At 51.1% G+C, this 22,878-nt stretch overlaps 3 protein-coding genes and 1 pseudogene across 3 annotated transcripts; 1 reads left to right on the top strand and 3 right to left on the bottom strand.

Moving 5' to 3' along the window:
* Positions 1–11,769: 11,769 nt before the first annotated feature.
* On the bottom strand, positions 11,770–14,101 carry SAPIO_CDS10023 (uncharacterized protein; the record flags this gene model as incomplete). Its single annotated transcript, XM_016783685.1, has 5 exons — positions 11,770–11,818; positions 11,883–12,140; positions 12,211–12,571; positions 12,649–13,059; positions 13,876–14,101. The coding sequence occupies 5 exons, from the start codon at positions 14,099–14,101 to the stop codon at positions 11,770–11,772; spliced, it is 1,305 nt and encodes a 434-aa protein (XP_016639131.1).
* A 653-nt stretch (positions 14,102–14,754) lies between these two features.
* SAPIO_CDS10022 lies at positions 14,755–15,309 on the top strand (annotated as a pseudogene; the record flags this gene model as incomplete).
* Positions 15,310–16,472: 1,163 nt separating this feature from the next.
* SAPIO_CDS10021 (uncharacterized protein) lies at positions 16,473–17,068 on the bottom strand (the record flags this gene model as incomplete). The annotated part of the gene is made up of 3 exons (XM_016783684.1): positions 16,473–16,539; positions 16,658–16,779; positions 16,988–17,068. 3 exons carry the CDS (start codon positions 17,066–17,068, stop codon positions 16,473–16,475), a joined length of 270 nt encoding a protein of 89 aa, XP_016639130.1.
* A 2,803-nt stretch (positions 17,069–19,871) lies between these two features.
* Positions 19,872–22,428, bottom strand: SAPIO_CDS10020 (uncharacterized protein; the record flags this gene model as incomplete). The annotated part of the gene is made up of 5 exons (XM_016783683.1): positions 19,872–21,510; positions 21,603–22,035; positions 22,122–22,162; positions 22,262–22,338; positions 22,393–22,428. The coding sequence occupies 5 exons, from the start codon at positions 22,426–22,428 to the stop codon at positions 19,872–19,874; spliced, it is 2,226 nt and encodes a 741-aa protein (XP_016639129.1).
* Between the last annotated feature and the right edge of the window lie 450 nt (positions 22,429–22,878).

The following is a 22,878-nucleotide window of genomic DNA, read 5'->3' as shown; positions in this document are numbered from 1 at the left end:
ACCTAAAATGGGGCGACCAACAGGGAGCAGGGGAGCAGGGGGGGTGGGAAGGTTGGAAGGTGGAACTGAATGAATGATTCAGCCTGGGCCGTGTGGCAGTCAGGATGACTCTTCCCTTGTGCGCTGGGTACACTTGGTACACTAGTACAGTACACTAGTACATTGGTACAATTGTATTGACCGATGGCGAGAGGGAGAGTGCGGCGGCGGCGAAAAAAAATAAAAAGGGCAGGCGTGAACAAGATTGGAGCCGGGCTGTCTCGTCGTACCTTAGAGGGGGGTGGTGACCTCGGATCGCCGATAAGTACCGCTAAGCCGCTAGAGTCACAGTGGCTTGGTTCTGGTCTTGTGGGCGCTGGCAGCCTGGACAAGTCCGAACACTGAACAGAGTGACTCGAATTGTTTCCCCGAAACTTCGAAAGTGGCAAAAACGGAAAGAAGAAAAAAAATTGGGACGGCGGGCGAAAAGCTCTAAAGGAGAGGATAAACGAGGGATTCAGGATTTCGCCGTAATTCTCGTCTTCGTCGGTTAGCGGTACTGTTCGCTGCGCTGGTGAACTAGACAAGGGAGCAGGATGCGATTAAAAGATCAATAGATGCGAAAGTCGTTTCTTTGGATACACTGAAAAGGAACTTTTTTGAGGGCGTGTCGGCGACAAGTTGAGTAATACACAGGAGAGCGTTGAAGGAATGTGTTGGTATTTTCGAGGTCGAGGATATAATAAAAGCCTTTTCCTTTTTCGATATTTTTTTTTTCTCTATCGAGCCTTTCGGCCTTTTTGATCGTTATTTTCGTGACGTTTTGAGTGGGTTGATTTCTCGAGTCGTTTCTTTGTCGCAAGGAACAAGTGAATGCCGCTGCGAAAGAAGGTCCAGTGCTATTATTTCCGTGAAAGGCAAATAAAGACCGGACTCGGTCAACTGAGAAAACAGGTGCGAGGATCCGATTATTACAAAGTTTCGAAGAGGGGGGGGGTTTGAATCGAACTGAGAAAAGAATCAGAGCGGAGAGAGAGATGCGAACAAAAGAAGTCGTGAGGATTATTCAACAGACATCCAGCAGACCTAGAACAGATCGCCTTCGTCTTCTTACATGGAAAGGTCGAACATGACGGCGGCTCTGTTCGTTGAGGGGGGAAAAAGAGAAGGGGAAACCAAAAAGGCCAGACCTGCAGGGTGGGAGGCGATTTAGTTTTGAATAAACTGGAAACCCAGCTTCGATGAGGAACAAGCAGAACGCAACCACCCAGATTGAACCGATGCGAATGGACGAGGTAGTGTACACTGCGAAAGTATTGTGTGGAAATGTACGAAGTACGAAGTACACAATGGCTGGGTGGACACTGTATGTGTACCTGATGCCCACCAGGATGAGCTGCAGCGAAGGCAGGATTGATCCCCAAGGTCACTTCGAGCACCGCCAATCAAGGGAAGATGCAGCCAGTAACAAGGTCGAAGGTGTCGCTCGTTACCTCATCAAACGTGGGAACGTGTCGGCAACGCCTGTAATTTTGGTTACCACTTTGCTGAGAAACCTAAGAAGAAGCACGCACCAGTGTACCACTCTCTTCTTCCAAACTTTTGCATCATCAAGGATGGATGTAGAATAGTACAGTACAATTAGTGTTGGAGCAATTATTACGCTAACTCCTCAATCAATCTGGTCCCCTCCCCCAAAAGAGTCTCGATCCATCCTGCTTCCCCCAGCTTGAACACTCTTTCTGCGCAAGCTGCATCGTTGATTGGCTGCACATCCTCGGATCTGCCACTGGCGCGTCGTGGTTTTCCCCTCCCCTGCCACCCCTGTCGGCACCACGAAATGCAAGAATCGTCACTGCAAAGGAGAATGAGAAGGCGAGACTCAGTACATGACAGTCGGGTACATCCAGGTATATTGGTACTTTCCGTCCATTGTCCATGCCGTTTCCCGTCGAGTTTACAGGCAACCTGTCCCATCAAACACACCCTTGACAATTCGTTTGGCTAGACAACAGGCTATGTCCACACTGATTTGGGCATCGACTATTTTGAAAGTACGCCGAGTACTCCGGAGTGGAGTACCTTTTAATCCCAAGGTACGCGAACCCCCCGACTGGCTGGCTGAGCAGAGAGGGAAAAACGACTAAGATTACCTGTGTACTTCGTAGAGCACTTATTACCCATGAAATTTCCCTTGTCATCAGGTAATCCTGTAGTCATCATGTGGATGGTACACGAGTACCAAGACTAATAACGACCACGTTTAATCGCCTTATCTCTTTCTCCACCCGATCTAGAGCAGGGACAGCCAGTGATGGCATTTTAGGCAGGAAGACATATTGCCCAGTCAATCGGAATTCTCGTGCAACGGAAGGGAAGACAAGGGATGGAGAGAGAGGCAGTGGCAACGAGTGGCTTACACACAACGCCGATTACAAGTAAATGGAAAATGAAGGAGGGGGGACCGAGAATTTTTCTTTTCAATCTGGCAACCATGATGACTCTTCTCGAGTGGACAAATGAACGTGATGATGATCCCAGCTTGGGCCAAATCAATCAATACCTTCATTTCGGAAATGGTAGGTTGAACAGGTGGTCAGTCTCCACACGACACGACGCGACATGAGTGGAAGTGGCCTGTCGCAATATTTGCTGTCTGCTGTTTGGGTGGTCGAAGCACTGGTCGCATCTCGCCACCTGGCCACACCTCCCGGAATCCGCCAAATGACAACGAAGTAAGCCGAGTAATCAGATGCGCCCAGGTGTTCAAGGTGCTCATGCCAGAGTACCCGACCCAGCAAAGCAAAATCTCGCCATCTGTCAATACGACAGGTTGAGGTCTCCATTTGCTTTTGAAAAAGCCCAGAAATTTGGGCGAGACAATTCTTCTTCTTTTGGTCTTTTGTCCAACGAGAAAAGACTGAATAAACTCGCCGTAGCATCGAAGAAGGCACTGTTGCTGCACGACTTCGCAGTTTCCTTTTTAGATTAGTTCTTACAAGTAAAAGCGCTAAACCTGGTCAATCTTGGAGGACAGGCAAAACCTCCGATCCTCCCGAGCTCGCCAACCAGTCGGATTCCCACATAGTCATCGTAAAATCAACGTCTTGAGCTTTGTAATTTGCTGGGTACGAGGCGCCGCTTGATTCTTCAGCACCCCTCATTTCACTTGGCGCCCCAAAAAAGCATCTCCTGACGTTCTCTTGTCAACTGCGCTTGTGAACAAAGCTTCTTGACGAAAAGGATATGAAGCGACCTTGTAAAACACCTTCTGTTTGGTAGCTCCGGCTTCCGAGCCCGCCCAGCCAGAGATCTTCTCATCGAAGGGAGACGCACTGCCCCCCTCTTCGAGATCTCAACACCCCTCGGCGCACGAAATGGGGATGAGCCTCCAGGAGTTCAGAGTGACCTTTCGGATTCCACATTCCACTCACTTCGTAGAGACTCCGCCGCCCTCTCCAGAGAGCACTTTACTTGCAAACTCCCGCGCCACGTCGCAGAAACACGCTTGCTGGAGGTCCGCCGTTTCCTGTCTTCGGTGTCTTAACCCTCAACCACCCAACTTTTACCTTTTGTACAGCCGCCGCAAAACGAAAGTGGGCTGCAGGGACATCCCACTTCGTAAAAAAAAAGATTGTTTTGAGACTGGAGTGTGAGGATGTACTTTGTACCGAAAGTTCTCCCTCTGCACCTCAGCAGAGCCCCTCCTTTAGACCATGCCCCTTTTTACTCAGGTTTCACATCGAGCAACTCCGGTGCGGGTGCACAGCCTTGCCGGCGAAGCTTTTTGCTTAGGCCGGGCCACACATTGCGACTCGCAATCAAGCAAGCTTGCGTCTTCCCGGGCGGCTGGGGCACACAAGAGCACACTCGAGACGTTAGACTTCGACGCTAATATCCCTGCCTCCTTTCTCTGTCGGGACGACGATAATAATAGTAATAGCCCTTGCTTTGTTCAAGCTTCGCGTCTCGTAAGATCTAGTCTATAACGAAGGATGGCTTACGCCGAGAACTGTCGTAGTCAGCCGGGCTTGTGGACGAAGTGAACCAACTTCACAATGGCAAACCGTTAATGATATCAGACGTAATTCACGAAAAATGGCGCCGCCGCTCCTTGGTATGCTCCTGCGAGTATCAAACGAGGTCCTCAAATTTCAATCAATACATCTGCCACTGCCATCCATCCCCTCTGGACTACGGTTCCCCGACTTGCGTAATGATTGCTTGACGACAAGTGGCTAAGGTACAAAGCGCACAGCTTGAGGGCAACAGCGGACATTAGGCGTGTGGCCCGCCGTAGCACCTCCCATTGGATGAAAGCAAAAATACGGCGGACCATTTAATCGAGGTAGAGCAACATGTATCTCTCCCAAAAAAGGGGCTCGAGAACAGGAACACTTAGCGTAGCACTAAGAAACAGAGTTTGCGATTCTGAAAGAATTCACTGGCATCTGGAAACTTCGAACGCCTGCCAAAAATGGGAGTTGTTTCCACCAAACCCCTCAGGATCGATGATGTATAGTACGAGTGTCCAGCTTGATTCCTCCCCCGCCATCTTTGCTCCCATCATTTCCCTTTAAGGGGGAGAAGGGGAACAGTCTAGAATCGATGGTGGTTCATCGTCCGGGGTTGCTCCTCGAATTCTCATGCAGCGGATAAACTCATGTACCACATGCAGCCCGATGGGATGTCGAACCTATGGAGAGAGGATGGATGGTGGTTTTGATGCATGGCCAACACACGAGCCAGGATGCCACACATCGAACATCGAACAAGAGGGGTTTTTTTCGTAGCTCGATTCAGATCAGTAAAGGGACGAGATGAAACCAAACAGTCGAGATTGTACTTCCCTCCTCGTTGCACCTATCCCCATTGGTTCACGAGGGCAAACTTCAAGATCACCCCCTTGTCTCTTCTTGTCTCTTCTTTCACCGAGCAGGCGATGATTGAGGATATCAAAGATTTCCTTGATTGGTGGTCGGCGGCTTCGACAAACACATTTCGATTTTCTTCAATTTTTTTTTTTTTTCTCTGTCTTTTACGTCGGTTCGTCCGGGATGCCCTTTCTGGACGTGGGCAAAAATCACGTCACGATCCAAGTCCAAAATCCACACAAATTCGTCGATATTGCCACTTGGGGGAAGGTGCGCGATATTAAAATCCCCGTTCACGGCTTTCCCACGTTGGTCTTGCCCTTGCCATACTGAGGTAGATTGCAACGCTCCCAAAAGCCAAGCCCAGCTCAAGCGGTAATCTTATGAGACCATCCTCTTGTTAAAGTTGTAAACTACCTCTCATCTCCCAGGTCGAGGCCGGAGAAGGTACCAAGTATAAAATATTTCCAAGCCCACTCTTTCGCGTTGAAAATGATCACCAGCGTGCCCACTATAAGTTAGAGGGGTCGCCAAGCAGTGTGCTTCTTCACTTGAGGAGAGGGGGTACATTTAGAAGCTCTCAACTCATGTACAGCGTATCCCTACTCCGTAGATGCCAGCAAATCGGAAGATGGCAATTACTATTCCTTCATCCTCGGTGTGTCCAAGTGCTCCCTTTCTTGTCTTTCTTGATGACGTTAGGCGGCCTCGGAGTTCTCACAGAGGAAGTCTTAGTATTATCCGACTTCGCAGGCCTCCAGAGGGTTTGGCAATCCCTTTTAGCATCCCGCTTAGCGGCGCGTACTTTGGCACTTACAAAGCAATTTAGACGCTTTGAAAGCACTTAAAGTCTTGGACACAATCCGATTGCAGTTAACAGTATCCACAAAGCCACGAAAGCATCCGCAGCTCCAGCCGACGAGAAGAGGCAGTGAAGTGCGGAATCGAACGACGACGTAATGCGCCGGAATACACGGAGGTCGGGAAGTCCTTCGTCGTCCGCAATTCATCGCTCGAGCCGAATCACCCCTGTCCTCCGTATAGACTGGTTTAGGGAATACTCATTACTCCGTACAGAGGCTTCAATCGATAGGAATCGCCATCGTTGAGTCAGAATACGTCATCCAATTCTTGGGCGGCAAAGGAAGGTCCTCCAGGTGAGCCGGGACACGGAACTCTTTCCAAATCCGCGTGCCCGCCTTTCCCGTCTGGTGAAAGGAAGCGTTGGCTCACAGGTCCATAATATGCGTACATTACGGAGGATGGCCAGAGCGGGGATTTTTTGACTTCGTACAGTAGTGCGCGTGAGACCACGAGACACGGTTGCCAGCGCAGTGGGGCGAAACCTCACATCCCCACGTGAGGGGGAGCCTGGGCAATCCCACAGCGCAGCCTTGCATCAGCTCTGGTGTCACGACAAGGCAAAGACAGGACAAGTCCGGCCCGGCAGCCCAGGCGGTGAGCTGAGCTGCCTTTCCCCTCCAGCTTACGCCGCTGGGCATTTCTTGTTTGGGAGGGAGAAAACAGAAGGAAGACAAATGCGGATGTCGCCTGTGCCGAGAAAGTGCCGCCAGGTCGAGGATGGACAGACCTTGCAAGTCTTACGAGGTTTGTTCAGGTGATGTGGTGGGGCGTTTCTCTGACCTACCATGGGTCTCACCACGGCAAGAACAAGGTCTTGACGACCTCAAAGATGCGAATTCCACGTGGTTCTCATTCATCGACGAGGTTTGCCAATAAGAGATTCTCTTTTACTCCAGCGGATAAACGCGGCTGGCTTGAACGATTGTGAGAACGAGCGTGATCCTCTCACAATGGTGGTCCTGCTCAACACAACACCGCCTCCATTTCTTGGCTCGCCGACAACCCACTCGGCGATCCTACACCTATGCTCGGCCGAAGTTATCAGGAGACCCGAGTGAATACTCTCCATCCTCCTTTCCACCCGTCATATCGACGAGACGCCGTGGTCAGCAGTGGACCCAAAGGCTTCAATGTTTCGTAAACTGGCCGATAAACCCGTCAACGATCCTCGCCGACTGTCCTCGCCGACTGAGCAAGTACAAGTACGGAGTAAATCTTGAGTTGTTGGGAGGCGGAAACATGGGATCCTCCTCGCTCTCTCAGCGCCAGCCGGACAGATGCCGAGTACTCCGTAGTACGGCGCATTACACAGCGCGTGTAGACCGGGGGAGAAGTAAAGCGGCGAACTTGCACTCCTTCGAATCCCAGAAGGCCTGACTCGACTGGGCTTCTTCCTATTACCCCAGACTTTGGTACTTCGTAATCCTCAATCTTTCATTCAACTACGAAATGAGTCTTTGACATGCCGGAGTCCCCAAATAGTGTTTCGTACCTAATACCTAATGGTGATTAGTTAGAGCTAATACAGCGAATAGCACGGCGGACTAACGCGGAACCTAAGTCACGTTAAGGTTATGAGTGTGAAGGGTATCATTATGGCGAAATATGATTCTATGGCTATGACTCCTTCATTTCCGACCAGGCCACTTTACGCTTTTTGCGATCACCCGTCGGGCCTCAAGCCCCTCAAGCCTCAAGGGGCCAAGCCGGAGCGCAGAAAGTGGCCTGGCTCCAACGCCCAAAATCCTCGGAGGACGGCGGACGTTTCTGGTTCGTATGTTTCAGCGCCCATGCCAATATCACTCTTGAGTGCGCCGTACTTCGTAGAGCGGCTGAAGCAGAAAAGGAACAAGGAAGAAATGAAAGGAAGATGTATCCCGACTTTGTCTTCCGAAAATTCTCCTCATCCCGTGAACTGTCCAGCTTTCCACCCTAAAGTAAAATAATTTATCATTCATCTCTCCGATATCGTCCGACCCATCTCATCGAAATGATCGATGCCGATGTCGAACCTATTGGAGTTCCACGGGGGCGTGGAATTAGATGGCTATGAGTCAGAGCAGGGCGGTGATGCCTATCAGCATGAACGGATTTTGATGAAGTCGTTCATGTTAGTTGGGCTTGGCTTGGCCAGCCAGGCCGGATTTGGGCCTTCTTTTCTCTCCTGGGACTGGACTGGGCTGGACACCCCCTCCGTGAAACAGCTCTTGCGAAACCTGAAGGAAAAGAGTCTGCTTCTACTTTTAGATTATAAAGTGTACATACATGGGGGCTCGTATGCGTATACTTTAGACAAGGAATGGCAAACTTGAATTGTTGGGGCGATCATTTCTCCAGGCGCGCATTCTCTCGATTTTGGCGGAGCGAGCTAGGCAGCAGCCTCAATTTGAACCTGCCCATCCACATCTAATCTACATACGCGATGTGGCTATGCGAGTACCTCAAGCGCCCATACCTGTAAAGGAGAGAGACGTTGTCAGATGCGTATTCTAGAAACTATCCTCGAACAATTAAAGAAGAAAAGAATAGACAAAAGAAAATGGAAGAAGGAAAGAAAAAAAAAAAAAAAAAAAAAAAAAAAAAGAAAAAAAAAAGAAAAGCAACCCCAGCCCAGAAGTCACTGTTGAAGCCAGGCCAACCGGACGTGCCTCTAACTGCGCTGGCACTCGGCGCCGGCTTCCCGCTCCCCGGTCACTCACAACTAACATCAACCCTCCTCCCAGATCCCCCGGGATTCAGTTGGCCTTGTAACCTTCATCCCCAAAACGTGGGCTTCAAAAATATATTCAAGTCCAAATCCTACCGAGGCGCCACGCCCTCCAAATCAGCCATAGCTTCCCGGTGACCCCAGAGAAGTAGGTGAGAGTACACAACTTCGTTGGCCCGTACTCTCCAGTGCAGGACGGTGGCGCAGGATCCGGTCGATCTTAAGTTGCTTCGGAAACTCAAGGAAGCCGTGGGATGAGGATGTCAAGATCGGTCACCTTGCTACCGGCGGCTGGTCAGAGAAAGGGTCTGTTGAGGGCAAGCAGCCCTTTGGCTCAGAGCATGACAATATTGCGGCAGATAGCCGTAAGACGAGCAGCGGCGAGTTTGGAACTATCCTGGATGAGAGCACCTGGAAGCTCTTCACCCGGGGCCTGGTGGAAAGGGCCCAATTGGTGTCGTCGATATGAGTTAGAGTATCCTTACAAGAAACATACGCTGGGTCTGTCGTAATGAGACGGTAGAGGATAGCACCAACAAGAAGAACTACACCCACCCACATACACACACACACACGCAAGGGTTGCTGCACGGGTCGAAAGCATCTCGGGCACCTATTCGGCCGAAAGGTCAGTAGTTATAAGCGCTGTGTCCTGGCGGCATCATCGGCCAACAGATTGTGATCGTAGAGCCATCACGCCCCACGAGAGAGAACTTTGGGAAATGGAAATCGGAAGAATCGAAATTCTGGACTCGGTTTCCTTCCCGCGCCTCATGACAACCCTTCGTTCTCCTCGTCCGTACTCGAACCCCAGAGTTCCCTCATTGCGAACGGCATCTCGTGCGTTATGGTATCGCATATGCTGTTAGTCTGCGCGGTAACCCCAGGCAGAAAGATGAATCTAATGGAAAAGTGGCTGAGCTGCCAAATCGAGGGCTGAAAGGGCGTATCGTTAATATTGACTTCCCCTTCACATTCAAGATTACTCTCCAGTTTACCGTCTTTCCCATCCCATCCGCCTCGACTAGGCAACCAGCTGAAGGATCCGTTCCTCCATCCCCCAGGTTCCATGCGCAACACTCCTCGGACCCACCATTCACGCCCTGCACGCACATGGCCTTGATCCAACGGCATGCATCGTGAATTCCTTCACGCCGCAGGATCATAAACCCACCTTCCCTTCACGTTTCTTCCGTCGCTTGGCAGGCCCGAGAAACCCCTTTACGACGGGTGGTTCGGAAATCCTCCAACGGGTCAGTGGGCTTGGGATGAGGGACTTTTTATGTTTTGTACTTTATGCATCTCTATCTCTTTTTAGTTTTTTTCTTCATTTATCGTCTTAGGAAGGGTTTGTTAGTGGGAGGACTATTCCTGCCTGGTGTTTGTACCAGGCCCTGCCTAGGCTGGGGAAATGAATCGTACTTCGCATGCGACGTTGACGTGGTGGCATCTCCGGCTTCGATAGTGCTGTAGCCGAGCAATTGTTAGTTACCTCGAGCCCTTTGTTCTTGGAAGGAGTAGACAAAATATATGGCATTTTCTAAGGTGCGAACGGCTGGGTTTGTTGTTGCGAGGATGGTCTGGTTTAGAATGATTCTTCTTCAGCCGCCGGCTCCTTCAAAACGTTGCAAGTCGAGTCTACTTGGTTAGCTCTGGCAGCTCGCCCGATGCAGTCAATTCCAGGCTGAAAGGAGACAACATTCGCAAAGATATATCAGTATTCCAGTAGCTTCAAGGCCTCTTTCACTGCCAACTCACTCGAGAATCGAGAGTCTCCCTACCTATGAAGCAATTGAGCCTTCAAAGGAAAAAAAAAGTCGCAGACCGTTCACTAGCATGGTAACTATCTCATGTTACAGAGTCCAACAAGACATGTAGTGAATCGATGTGATCTCGCCAGGTTGAAGATCATCTCCAACTCCCACCCAAAGCAAGAGAGTTCATTACTAGTAGGCTGGGGTTGGGATGCGCGGGAGACGGAGACCTGAGAGGTCGACCCTAAGACTAGATGTGAACGAGAGACTTTCAGTTTTGGAACCGCCTTCGCTGTGCCTTAAGCATCTGCAGACTCTATTCCTAATATAAATATCTAAACTAGTCCTCGGAAAATACCAAATCAGCATACGCCTTTCCTACTATCACGATTAAGAAAGAGTCCAAGTCTTCTCCAACGATACCCTCTCAGGAAAATAGGAAAAGAGTGATGTCTCCAAGAGGAGTATCTCTTTATATCGGCGTAGATATCTGTCGAACTAGCCTCGAAAGGAAACGCAGCATAGGCCGGACTTTTCGAGCTCGGGTATAAAAAGAGATCCTCTGGAAGGCACATCGACTCATTTTCGAAGCCGCTGGTCAAAGGTTTCTAACAGACGCCAACCCCACGGTTGACATCGCTCAGGGGACACACAGAGAGACTAGCATGCAAGAGTCGCTGAGAATGCCACCGCATTGTATCTCCCAAGGGGGTTCACTCTAATAAGAGCGGTTCCGCTTCTCCAGGAGATAGGGGGAAATGTGCCCGGATGCTTTATATAGTTCGTTGTCCCCCAACTCGATCAGTAGCACCACGGGCTGGGATAGAACTCTTGGGGGCATTTTGTCGGGCCCTTGCTACCTGCCCGGTCACTCGACCAAGCCCGCAGAGACGCCTACTCTTTAAACCTGTTCGTAAGCGCTTCCACGAAGAGAGGATTGTGGGCATGACGTTCTAAACAGGCTCGGCCGCTACTTCTGCCGAATTCTCTACTCAGGTCCACGGGGACTCATATTGGACAGACAGTGCTTTTGAGGAGAAGATGCAACATATTCGGACACACAGGTCAAGATCACTCACTCGCCGCCACGCATGGGCTGATAGAGATAATGTGTCACCAAGCATGGTTATCAACAGAAGATGCGGGATGATCGGACTCTCCATGCGGGATACCGTCGGACGGGCAGATTCGTTTTCCGGTGGGCCGGCTACATACAATCACACACGATAACAAAATGACGAACCTTGGATGCCAAGATGTGAATAAACCGGGTTATGTTTCTTGTTGAGTCTGTTTTTCTACCGCAGACTCCACCCTTTTTTCCCATTGGGGTCCAAACTATCGTAAATAAAATACAAACACCGCACTCCGTTAAACCACTGCCATACCGTGGCTGTCCTCACGCTCTCCGAGGTGAAGCTTGGTTCCTTAGGGCACCGCACGGTCCCCTCCGCTAAGGCAAACGATACAATCGTAGCTGCCTCGAAAACAGAACCAATGTCCCTCTAAGCGTGTCTGATAAAGAACTCAAGACGGGGCAAGCCCGAAGCAGGACAAATCCATAACCCGTATAGATCGAGCTTGTACCGGCTTAGGACGCCATGTAAGTGCTGGCATCGATGCCTTCCTTGGGGAACTCACTGGAGGGATTGTTAGTACCGAAAAATCTCATTGGATCTAAGACAGGATGTGGCGGCTACTTACGGAAGAGCAACTTCGAAGCGCTTCTCGATCGACTTGAGTACCTCCTTGTCCTGGTCGCTGCTAACGAAAGAGATGGCAAGACCCTTGGTACCGAAACGACCGGCACGACCGACACGGTGGAGGTACGAATCGGCATCAGCTGGGAGATCGTAGTTGATAGCCAAGTTGATGCGTTCAATGTCGATACCTCGTCCGAATACGTCAGTGGCCACGCAGATTCGCTTGTTGAATTCTTTGAACTCCTTGTATCGGCGGATACTGGATAAGTTTGTTAGAAACTGATTGTCCAAATTCCCCTGAAAATGTTAGAGAAAGAGTTGAAACTTACCGTTCCTCTTGGCTGACGCCAGAGTGGACCGAGATGGAGGGGAAATTGCATTCGCGCAAAAGCTTATCGAGCTCGGTAGCACGAAGCGTGCTCTTGACAAAGATGATGACCTGGTTGAACTGGAGCTCATCCAACAACTCATTAAGCTTGCGGTTCTTCTCACGTTCCTCGAGCGAGATATAGTATTGCTGAAGACCGTGGAGGGTGAGCTTGGTGTCCTCGTCGACGTAATGCTCCGTAGGGTTCTGCATGAACTTGCGGCAGATGGGCTTGACTTCCTCAGAAAGGGTGGCCGAGAACATCATGACCTGCTTCTGCTGGGGAGTAGCACGGAAGATGTCCTGAACATCACGTCGCATATCTGAAAAAGAGTGCCATGTTAGAACGGGGATCTGACGGGGTCTTGGAGAGGGGAGGTGAGGGGTGAGTAAAACATACCAACTTGGTCAAGCATCTTGTCGCATTCATCAAGGACAAAGATACGAACACTTCCGAGGCGGAGAATCTTGTCGCGAACCAAGGCGTTGAGACGGCCAGGGGTTCCGACGATGATGTGAGGGCAAGTGTCCTTGTTCTTAATGACCTCGACATCCTTCTGGATTGGAGTACCACCGTAGAACACGCCAGTCTTGATGTCGGGCATATACTTGCTGAAACGGTTGTACTCGTTGCGAATCTGGAAAGCCAGCTCGCGAGTGTGGCACATAACGAGGACGGAGACCTCGCCATTAACGGGCTCGACTTGCTGAAGGGTGGTCAGGACAAAGACTGCAGTCTTTCCGAGACCGGACTTGGCCTGGCAGATAATATCACCTCCGAGGAGGGCCTGGGGAATACAGGTTTGCTGGACTGTACGTTCGATCGGACGTTAGATTCATTTCCATGAGTTTGAATAGACAAAGAGATTGCAGGCTGTGGTGTGTCTTCCAGGTCCGTCCATCATCGCGAAGCATTATCCGGTCGAGCTGTAGAATGAGGCATGCAAGCAAAAGAGGGCGGAGGTGATTATGCAAAGCCAGAGCAAAACTTGGGCAGGGGGGAATAGATGATGGAGAGATCCGTCCGAGGTCGTCTCGGGCGCGCAGACATCGACAACGGCAAGGCTGGCGAGTGTACAGGCGCCTTAGGCCAAAAAGGCAAGAGATCGCGCCTCAGAGTCCATGATCTAGGGTCGTCGATGTCGAGGCAATGGTGCGAATTCAGGGCTTGCGCTCCTTGATGTTCAGCACCTTTTGAGCGGCACGGGGTTGGGACTCTCATCTCAGCCTAGTCCGTGGCGACGTGAGAGTTCAGCTGTAACCATGTCCAAAAGGAGCCATGGTGATAGGCCTTACTTCGCATCCAAACAAACAAGAGACCCTCCTCCATTCTTGTTCTTTCTGATTTTTCCATGGTATTTCTCCATGATAGCCCCAGTACATTTCCGTGGTGCCAGGAGATTGAGCCGCGGGCGGCGCGAGGCCGCTCTCGTGATTCCATCTCAGGAGCGAGGTATGTGAAGGGAAGAGAAGATAGAAAGACGAATTCCAGGCGTGATGGTCGAGATGGAGAGAGAGAGAGACAACGGATTCGCTTGCGAGATGGACGGACTCTTGCTTCTGGAGGATCTTTGGGGGCTTTTGGGGTGGTAAAAAAACTTAGGGCATGATATTTAGCAGGACTAACCCTCCGAGGGATGCTCGAATCCGCAGTCGCCAATAGCGCGGAGAAGCTCTGGCTTCAAAAGGAAATCGCGGAAGCCGGTCGAGTGGATACCGACGTAACTGCCCTTCTTATCGACACTACCGCCGGCGGCGAGGTCGCCCTTCTTTCCGTTGGCGGCCGCGGTGGTCGGCTCCGTGGTCTGGATCTCCTCGTCGGAGTAGTCGATGAGATCTTCCTCGTTAGACATGGCTGTGGTGTTTATCGCCTTGGATGCTGATGGATTAGAGGGTGTTTGTTATGGTAGGAGATGAGAGTCTTGGGGCCGCGCAAGTGTGCGATGACGCCAAGTTGGGGAGAAATGGAGACGAGAATTGGAGAGAGAATTGAAGGTAAATGTAGCTCAAAACCTGTGAGGGTAGAGCGCAGAGTGTCTGTGATATTTGAGGGATGTACTCAATGAAGATAAGGTTGGGAGATGGAGAAGGGAGGAAGAAGAAGATTTTGATCGAGGTTAAGGCTGTGAACCTGAAGTGGAGGATTCAGCAACAGGCAGGCACGGGAAGGGGGCGAAGTTCTGGAGCAGCAGAGACCAACAAGCCAATTGCTCTGGTTTCTGGGAGCAAAACACTGATGGACTGGACGACGCGAAGTTTAAGCGGACCAATAATGTTTGTTTGTGTGGAAAGCACGTGATGATAAGGCTGGATTGAAGAGGAAGGAGCTTAAAAATGTCGCCTCGTTTTACTCAGGTGAAGAGGCCAATCAGAGACTCGGATATTCGACCACTGTCATTGATTCACAGCCTCTCAGTCTTTTGTCTTCATTGTTCTTTTCTCGTCCATCTCATTCTGGACTTTAAATTCTTCAATCGGAATAGGGGAAAGTCATCAGAGATTCAAAATGGCTAAGCATAAGCCAGCAGTCCGCATCCAGAATAAGCCAATCTATTCGAGAATGTCCTACCTCTATCAGGCTGCCGCATTCCTCGCCCAACTCGAGTCGTCATCCTTGGAGGGGGCTAACCAAGGCATGGGGGAATCCGGGGCTCAAGGTCAGGAACAGAACAAAAAACAGAGCTCGAGTTCGGACAAAGGGAAATCCAAGGACAGCGTGAACGGCATTATGGCGCGTCGCCTTCTCTCGGATTTGAGGGCCGTGTCTCTCAAGACGCAGATCCGAATTGATCCTTCGATAAAGCGGACTGTGTGCAAGTTTTGCGACTCCGCCCTTGTCGAGGGACAATCCTGCACTTCTGTCGTCGAGAACAAGAGCAAGAACGGCAAGAAGCCTTGGGCTGATATCCTCGTCTTGAAATGCGGGACCTGTGGGCACGAGAAAAGGTTTCCGGTTTCGGCGCCCAGACAGCAACGACGCCCATTCCGGGAGGTGAATCGGCTGGCGAATAACGAAGAAAAAAGAGATGGCGAGGCTGTAAAGAACATTCCCGCCCGATGAAGCTGCGACAAAATTCCTCTGTTCAGTCCATTCGCAACTTGAGAATCACATGCTTGTGACAGCCCCTGTGGGATGAGCAGGATGGTCTGATTTTCTGCGCATCTATCGGCGAGGGATCTAGCGAGCCAATGAAGGACCGAGGGGATCTAGCCCTGGTTCGTTTCTGGAAGCGTGACGGAGTTGCTCGCCGCCCTCGTTGAGACGGAAGCCTTGCGGCATTCGAAGCGAAAATTGCCATGTTCTGAGCGAAACTGGATCCGTCGAATTCCCCATTTCATCCGCCGCGGGGCCTCTTTTCACCTCCCCGAGGCCTTACGGGCCCAAGGGCATCTGACCACTATTGAAGGGTGTTTGAGGAGCGATATGCTACGGCCGAAGTGCTTGGCGCGAAGCTCACCTGGATTCCCCGCCTCGGCTGGCCTTACATCTAGCGCATAGGGCGCAGGGCATTCACTCGCTACACGTCCTCACACCGTCACTCTCAAAAACTACGCGAAACCAGCAGTTTCAGCGAAGAGGCGCCTCCTTCGGGAATGGGAGGCGGTTAGCTAGGTTGTGGGATTTGGTCTCAACATGGGAACTTCCCCCACAAAGAAGAAGGAGATTGACTCTTGGGCAGGATAGCACCTCAACAACGCCCACGAAACTTACCTAGTCAGTTTAACCTCGAGACAGCTCCTGAAAGGCGAGGCGTCCCTTATCAGCCAAGACCCCGTAAAACAGGTGGCGGTGGGCGGGCCTTCCTCAGAAGGAGTGGTAACAAGGGGGGCTTTGGGGTTGCTTTGATGATAAAGCATCCGGGCAATTCACAACCAAGAGCCGATTGTCTCCGAGTCTACGTCTAGCTAGATATCACGATCTCAACACGAGGGAAATCCTTGGATCAAGCCCGTGTCCTCTCTGTATTGTGATTCCAGGGAGTTTCTGTACCCCTCCTTCGTAGATATTCAGCCCGCCGTCCTGGTAGCACCCTCACAATACGTTTCATATTCTGCTTCGTTTCCGTAAAGGGTATCATCTCCCAAAGTAAAAGCAAAGCAAGTGACCATACACTCCACATTACTCAAATCTGTCGTGACATCATCAAGACCCGTTCCATAGTAAGGGCATCTTCTAGCCCGTTGTCGCCTCACATCCATCCCACTCCTGTGAGCAGAAATGCGTCACTTGGACCCGTCTGCCTGCTCCCTCACGCTCTCTTCACCAAGCACCTTGCTCGCGGCCATGAACCTACATATTCCGGTTAGTTAGACGCTATTATCTAGTGGCAAGATAGGATCCGTTCCGAAGTAGAAAGGGTAAAAGAGAGAGAGAGAAAAAAAAAGGGAGATTTTTGGAAGAAACGTACAGCCCGGCATGCCAACTACCCAATCCCCTCATGGCCTCGGCCTGCACACTCGTCATGCGCAACAGATTCTCGGTATCTGCCAGGTTAGCCGATAGCTGGGCAAGCTGTGAGTTGAGGTGTGTCTATTCCACACGATTTGTTAGCTAACTGTCGGCCGTCTGGTATTCCGGTTTATCCTATTGTTGTTCTTTCTCTATCCCACACCTCCTTAACGAAAAGGGAGAGAGAAAAAAAGATGGGGGAAAGGCGATTGAGCCTCGAGGTGTTGTGAAAGCAAAGTCATACGCGAAACAAAGAGCTAGCAGCGCGTAGAAAAGGAGATCGACATACCAGCTGCCTCGCCTTCATAGCACTGGCAGACGTCATCATCGACGTCCTGTTCCCCAAATTCTGGGTCGTCGACCCCGCCATGCCTCGGGCCGCCATCTCTCTCTCTCTATCGGTCTCCGGTTTTCTCTCCTGTGTCTAGCGATGTCGAGGACCCGGTCTAATTTGCGTCTGTTCTCAGCCGCAACGACTCAAAGTCTATCGACCCTGGTTGCGGAAGATGTACTGCGCAGAACACCGCTGTTTCTGGTACACAGATTCCACTCTTGTAGTTTCGTGACGGCGAGTAAAGTTATCGAAAGAGATTGATGCCGTTGTCCGTATCAAATCATATTGTCTGCAAGCCTCCGGCCTAAAAACTGCGAGGGATCAGACTAAGACACGAGGCCAAGGCTGATGGTCACTGTTGATGTTGATGCTGATGTTGATTGTTGATTCGACCCCACATTGAGTTTGGAAAGAAGGTACGAAGTATAGGTACAGGTACAAGGACGGTGCAGCATTACCAATTCGCCAGCCAGGGACACACTACTAAAGGCCGTCCGCTCAGGCCAAAAAATCCGACCTCACGCGTCAAGAGTCACTTCAAATGTTCAATGTTTAAGGAATTAATTAATCAATCAACTTGAACATGATCGACTCCTATCATCAATCAAGACTCTGAAGAAAAGGGACAAAATCAAACAAGAGAGGAAAAAAAAAGTGAAAAAGAAACCCCCAAAAAGGAGAAAATAAAAAGAAGAAAAAGACAGAGGGAAAAGACCGCCAAAAACGCTCTAAATCTCTGATGCGACACCACGATGCACACACCACCCTCCCCTCCTCTGTGCCCTGCGCCATTCACACACACCCCTCTCCCCGCCTTCCACTCCGGCCCCGACCCAACAACCAGATCGATCATTTTTCAGCTTGCCATGGATCTGGCATGTTCGGATTCGACGCCTCCCGTCTGTGCGCTAGAGAGTCGTATCACAGCAAAATTTCAGTGAACGAAGTACTCTAGAACTACACCATAATGCTTACGACCAGACATTGATCTGATTAGGGACCCTTGGATGAGATCTAGAACCACACTGGAACTTGCAACTTGCACTTTCGGACTCGGAGCCGCTACGAAGCGGGCCTTCATCTCGTCAGATCTCATCTCCCGTCTCTCTCCTGTTTGCGAATCGACTGGACGCCAGGACGTCTTGGGTGCCTCATTTTCCCCTGGCGCAATCAACCCTGCTTGCACTCACTGCCTTGACATTCACACCCCAATGCCAAAGCCTCATCGGATTGTATCAAATAGTCGAAGAGCAAAACCTCCTGACCACATCAGAAAAGAATGCTACAGAGAATCGTCTACCCATAGACACAATCATCACTGACAACAAACAAAACTACTTGCAGAAACGCAAAGCAGAGTCAAAAAGAAAGAGGTAACCGCCGATTAGAGACGGATCTCTTCCTGTAATAGCAATTAATCATCTAAGTTAATGATTTCCCCCTTTCGGGTATTTCTCCTTTTGTCTTTCCCCTCAAAACCCACACATCAGAGTGAGGGTAAACTGAATCAACAAAGCAGAGGAGAATCGGACGAGTGTGTTCCGTCTCACTTTCGTGGGTTCCATCCCAACTGTCTAATAGTAAAATAAACCCATGCCTCCCTAATTTGTCATGTCGAGAGAGATACAAAAGAAAGCCCCCAAGAGGGAGCACAGGCGTGGAAAGGAGATACAAGGCTACAGAGAGAAGAAGCCGGGGAATTCCATCAGATATGCCCATTTTCTCTTAGGGAAAAAGTAGTCGTCTTCATGACCATTCCTCCCAGGGTGTCACCACCGCTGGCTCAATGAGCGCGAGAAGAAGGCGGGCGGAGCGAGCGGAGGCGGCACTGGGCTCGGAACTCGGAACTGATGATGCGCTGAATACCTGGCCAAAATTGGTCGGCATCTCTATTTCAAGGCCATGCCTCCCCTTGGTCGACAACAATACCCAAAAAGAGATATAGAATCCCGGGGCTGCTTCTTTTCCACCAAGCGTCTTCCCAATACTTCCCGTCCTGCCCTCCCTCATGATCCAGTCCATTCTTCCCGCTGTGTGGGGAGCAAAACACGATAACACAACCAGGAAATCCGCTTATAATAACCAAACCCAACTGGAATATAAAAACGACAAAGAAGAAGACCCAAGTCCAAAACCACCAGCCATTGCGGATGGCTCATTATATGCTAAGGGGCAAAGGTTGAGACAAAGGAGAAAATGAAATAAAAAAGGGGAGCAAGAAAAGTTTTTCCAAAGGAGGGAGGGATTCACACCCCTCATGCAGCAATTACCGGGGACCATAGTGCTTCTGTGATGTGCCGTCTTTGTTTGGCAAACCCGTGAAAAGGAAACTTCCGAGAAATATGATATATGCTTATGTACTGTTCGTAAGCTTGAGATGGCGAAATTTGAAGAAAAAATCGTGCTGTGTCCGCGAATTCGCTGTGGCATGTGTGCGTATTTATGTTGTCGTAGCCTAATCAAACTGATGGCCCGAGAGCTGGAACCGAACGCTTTTGTTGAATTTCCCCAAGAGAAAAAGGGAGAGTCGCTTCAAAATTTGATAGAGTTTGAAGAAAGAATAATCGAGTCGAGGAGAGAAATGAGCTTATCCGGGAGAAGAGAGAAAGTCGCGAGTGGTCACAGGTAAGAGGATGAAGAGGCCGGGCGGGAACTTTGGTGCGAGTGTTAGTACTCTGAGTCGATATTCATTGATCGGCTGCGTGGGGGACGAATTCGGCTGGGCAGGGCTGTCGGTTCGATCGTGGAGTTACGGCTCGTTGGCTTCATCTGTCTCCTGGATGTCGGTGCCCGTGTCTGTCGGCAATTTGGGTGGCTCTCGCCTTAGCACTTTACGCAACTAGCGTACGCCAATTGGAGGTCGTTGGCTCAAACTGCTGTGGCTACTACTGCTTAGTGATTGCTGGGAATCACCACTGCCCGCGCTAGCGCTCGCACTACCTGTCAGACTTCGCGTGTTCTTCGACTGCGGTGGATAAAGGGAGCTCACCCCTGCATGCTGTTCAACCTGCTGCGGAGCTACCGAATTCCCTTGTCCGGGAGGATACATAGGGACGGGTTGTTGGACTCCTTCCGGGGGGGACCCTCGCCGGCCGCCGTATCCGTTCGGAGGTGAGGGCCGGCCGTTCATTCCCCTGATAGATGGGCTATAGGGATGGCTAGGGGACTGGCTTGTCCGTCTGGGGTAGCCACCGTTCATCCCCATGGGGCCACCCATAGGACCTCCCATCGGACCTTGGCCGTACTGAAGCTCGTCTAACCTCGACGCAGTCAGAGAGTTGGCGCGAGACTCGGCCTGTATCGCGCCGCGATCAACGGTGCCGTATCGATTCGATGAGCATCCCATCAGAGGGTCATCGAGGATGTTATCATTCACGCTGGGAATGCTGGACATCTGGCTCGACCGATTGCGTCCGAAGCTTGGTCGGAACCTGCTGCCTCGAGAGGGAGGTCCGTTGTCCATCTCTGGGTTCTTCCGAATGTCGCGGGCCGTGGGTGCCGTTTTTCGGTTCTTTCGTGAGGTGACGCTCATCATGTCGAAATTGTCCGGATCGACGAGGGGCTGAACAGGCACCGCCATGGGGTCGACGTAGTCGTCGTCGTCATCGTCGTCGTCGAACATCTGCGCGCTGCTCCGCATGGGTCCGGGGCCTCGGCGGGGAGGAGGGCCTCGCCTCATCCGCATCTCCTGCTCACGAAGTGCTAGCTCACGCTGACGCAGCTGTAATTCCCTCTCACGAAGAGCTAGATCTGAGTGGTCACCGCCATATCCAGACTGACCTCCCTCTGGAATGTCATCATAAAGCACTAGGTGGGAAAAGTCCTCCAGGTCCGCTCCTTCCATCGAACCCCTTCGCGAAGCAGCTCGAGAGGGCGGGCCGCCGTAGCCATTGGGAGCACCATTCATGGACGGTCGGAAACCGTTGGGACCACCGGGCATAGATATCGGAGGGCCTCTTCGCATGGGCGGCCCCATATTGGGGTTTCTCGGACGACCTCGAGGTCCGTTGCCGTTGGGCATGCCGTTCATCATGGGGCGGAATCCGTTTTGAGAAGGGGCTCGGGGGACCGGCGAGGTAATGGGGTTCGGGGAGACAGGGCCCGCCGCAGGGCCCTGAGGGCGTTGGCGGTTAACGATGTTGAGGTTATGTAGGATGGTATAAAGGGTCTCGATGCGGGGTACCGAAATGCCCAATTCCTTGGCCAGCTTCACGGGGGCACCAAGGAAAGTCTCGACTTCCATAGGACGTCTCGCAACATAGTCCTGCCACATGATACTGTCGTGGTTTGGGCCCTTGGTCATCTCATCTATCGCCTTCTGCTTGAAATCAGCCGGTAGGTTGCATTTCTGGGCTTGTGCTAAGAGAATCAACTCGTCCATAACGTCTGATACTAAATCCTTAACACCGACTTTTTCGAGCAAAGCGGCATGGTTTGGTGTCTCGAAGATGACGCTGATGGGATGGAAGGTAATAGGACTGAGAACGGAAACAAGGTTGTGGTCAGTAAGGAAGCTTCGCAGCCATTCCAAAAAAAAAAAAATCGTTGGTTTTGTGGACCATGAACATACCCAATGAGCCTTTCGTATTGCTGTTGGCGGATATTGTGCGATACTTTACAGTCGACCTGGCCAGTGCTTAAGGTCATAGCTAACGCCTGTGCCATATCTTCTTGTATCGATTGAGGAATCTGATCGTTCTTGTTCGCAGGGCCGACCCAGATCTCGGTGGAGCCTCGGTGCTCGAACTCGCTCTGTCCAAGCTGCGCAACCTCGGCGCCAGAGACCAGAGATAATACTACATTAGTGGGGAAACGTTCCTCGAGAGTGGCCTCGACTCCAAGGGCGTGAGTGGTATTAACTAGGATACAGGTGTGTTGAGGTGTAACGACGGATTCGATGACGCCGGCAATGTCGTATACGTCGGGAAGTGCTTTTATACAAAGGATCACATAGTCGAAAGCGCCTTGACTCGTGCTCGCGGCTTCTTCGGGGACACGGACAACTGCAAGCAAAGGCCGTGTTAGTTCGAGATGTCGAGATGGGAGGGACGAAGGCTCGCAGCGCTGCCAAAGAAGTTGAGAACCATACCATGCCGGGGCTTAAACCGCTCGTTGCCAAAAATGGCGGACCTGTCAAACGGGTCTAGGTTAGAAGATATTCCTAAGGAAAAAAAAAGGGAGTTTACGATTTCCACAACCGCGGGAAGAAGGGGAGGGGAATGGTATTACTTCATTGAAATGCCATATTGCGAGACATGCTCGAATCCAGCTTTCCACACGAGAGTGACATCGCAAGCGTTGGTGGCCTGGAGACGCCAGGAAAGGAAGGCCGAGACTGGATTTCCTCCCACTGAACAAACCCTCATTAGCTCATTGTCGTCCATTGCGTCGGCCATGATGAGCCCGATCTAGGTTGACGCATATGTTGTCGCCAGCTGCGCCGGGGTTAGGTGCGATATTGTGTAAACGATTGACGGGACAATGGAGAAATCAAAAAATTAAAAGGAAAGAACTGAAAGCGAGCGGAAGATGGGAAGCGGATTGGGGAGAGGGAAAAGACAATATTGGCAATAGTAGTCTATACCCGAAACGAAGGGGTGGAGGTTTAAAAGAAATCGGTACAGATGCTAGGACATTAGATGGGGGATGGACATTGATGACGGAGTGAAGCTGTGGTGGGGAGTGCGCAAAAAGAGCGAGGGAAAGCATGAGGGACAGGCAGAAGGCGACGGGGAAAGAGAGAGGGAGAAGGAAGAAGGGGGGGGGGGCGTGTAGCGTGGGTAATAGTGGAGTGCGGAAGGAGCAGAGGGAGTCGGCGGGCCCAATTATCAGGAAGACTTTGAAAT

Source organism: Scedosporium apiospermum, assembly GCF_000732125.1.
Source record: "Scedosporium apiospermum strain IHEM 14462 chromosome Unknown SEQ_SAPIO_0154, whole genome shotgun sequence".
Lineage (NCBI taxonomy): Eukaryota > Fungi > Ascomycota > Sordariomycetes > Microascales > Microascaceae > Scedosporium > Scedosporium apiospermum.
The sequence above is the reverse complement of the archived record's forward strand: the minus strand, read 5'-3'. Positions and strand labels throughout refer to the sequence as shown.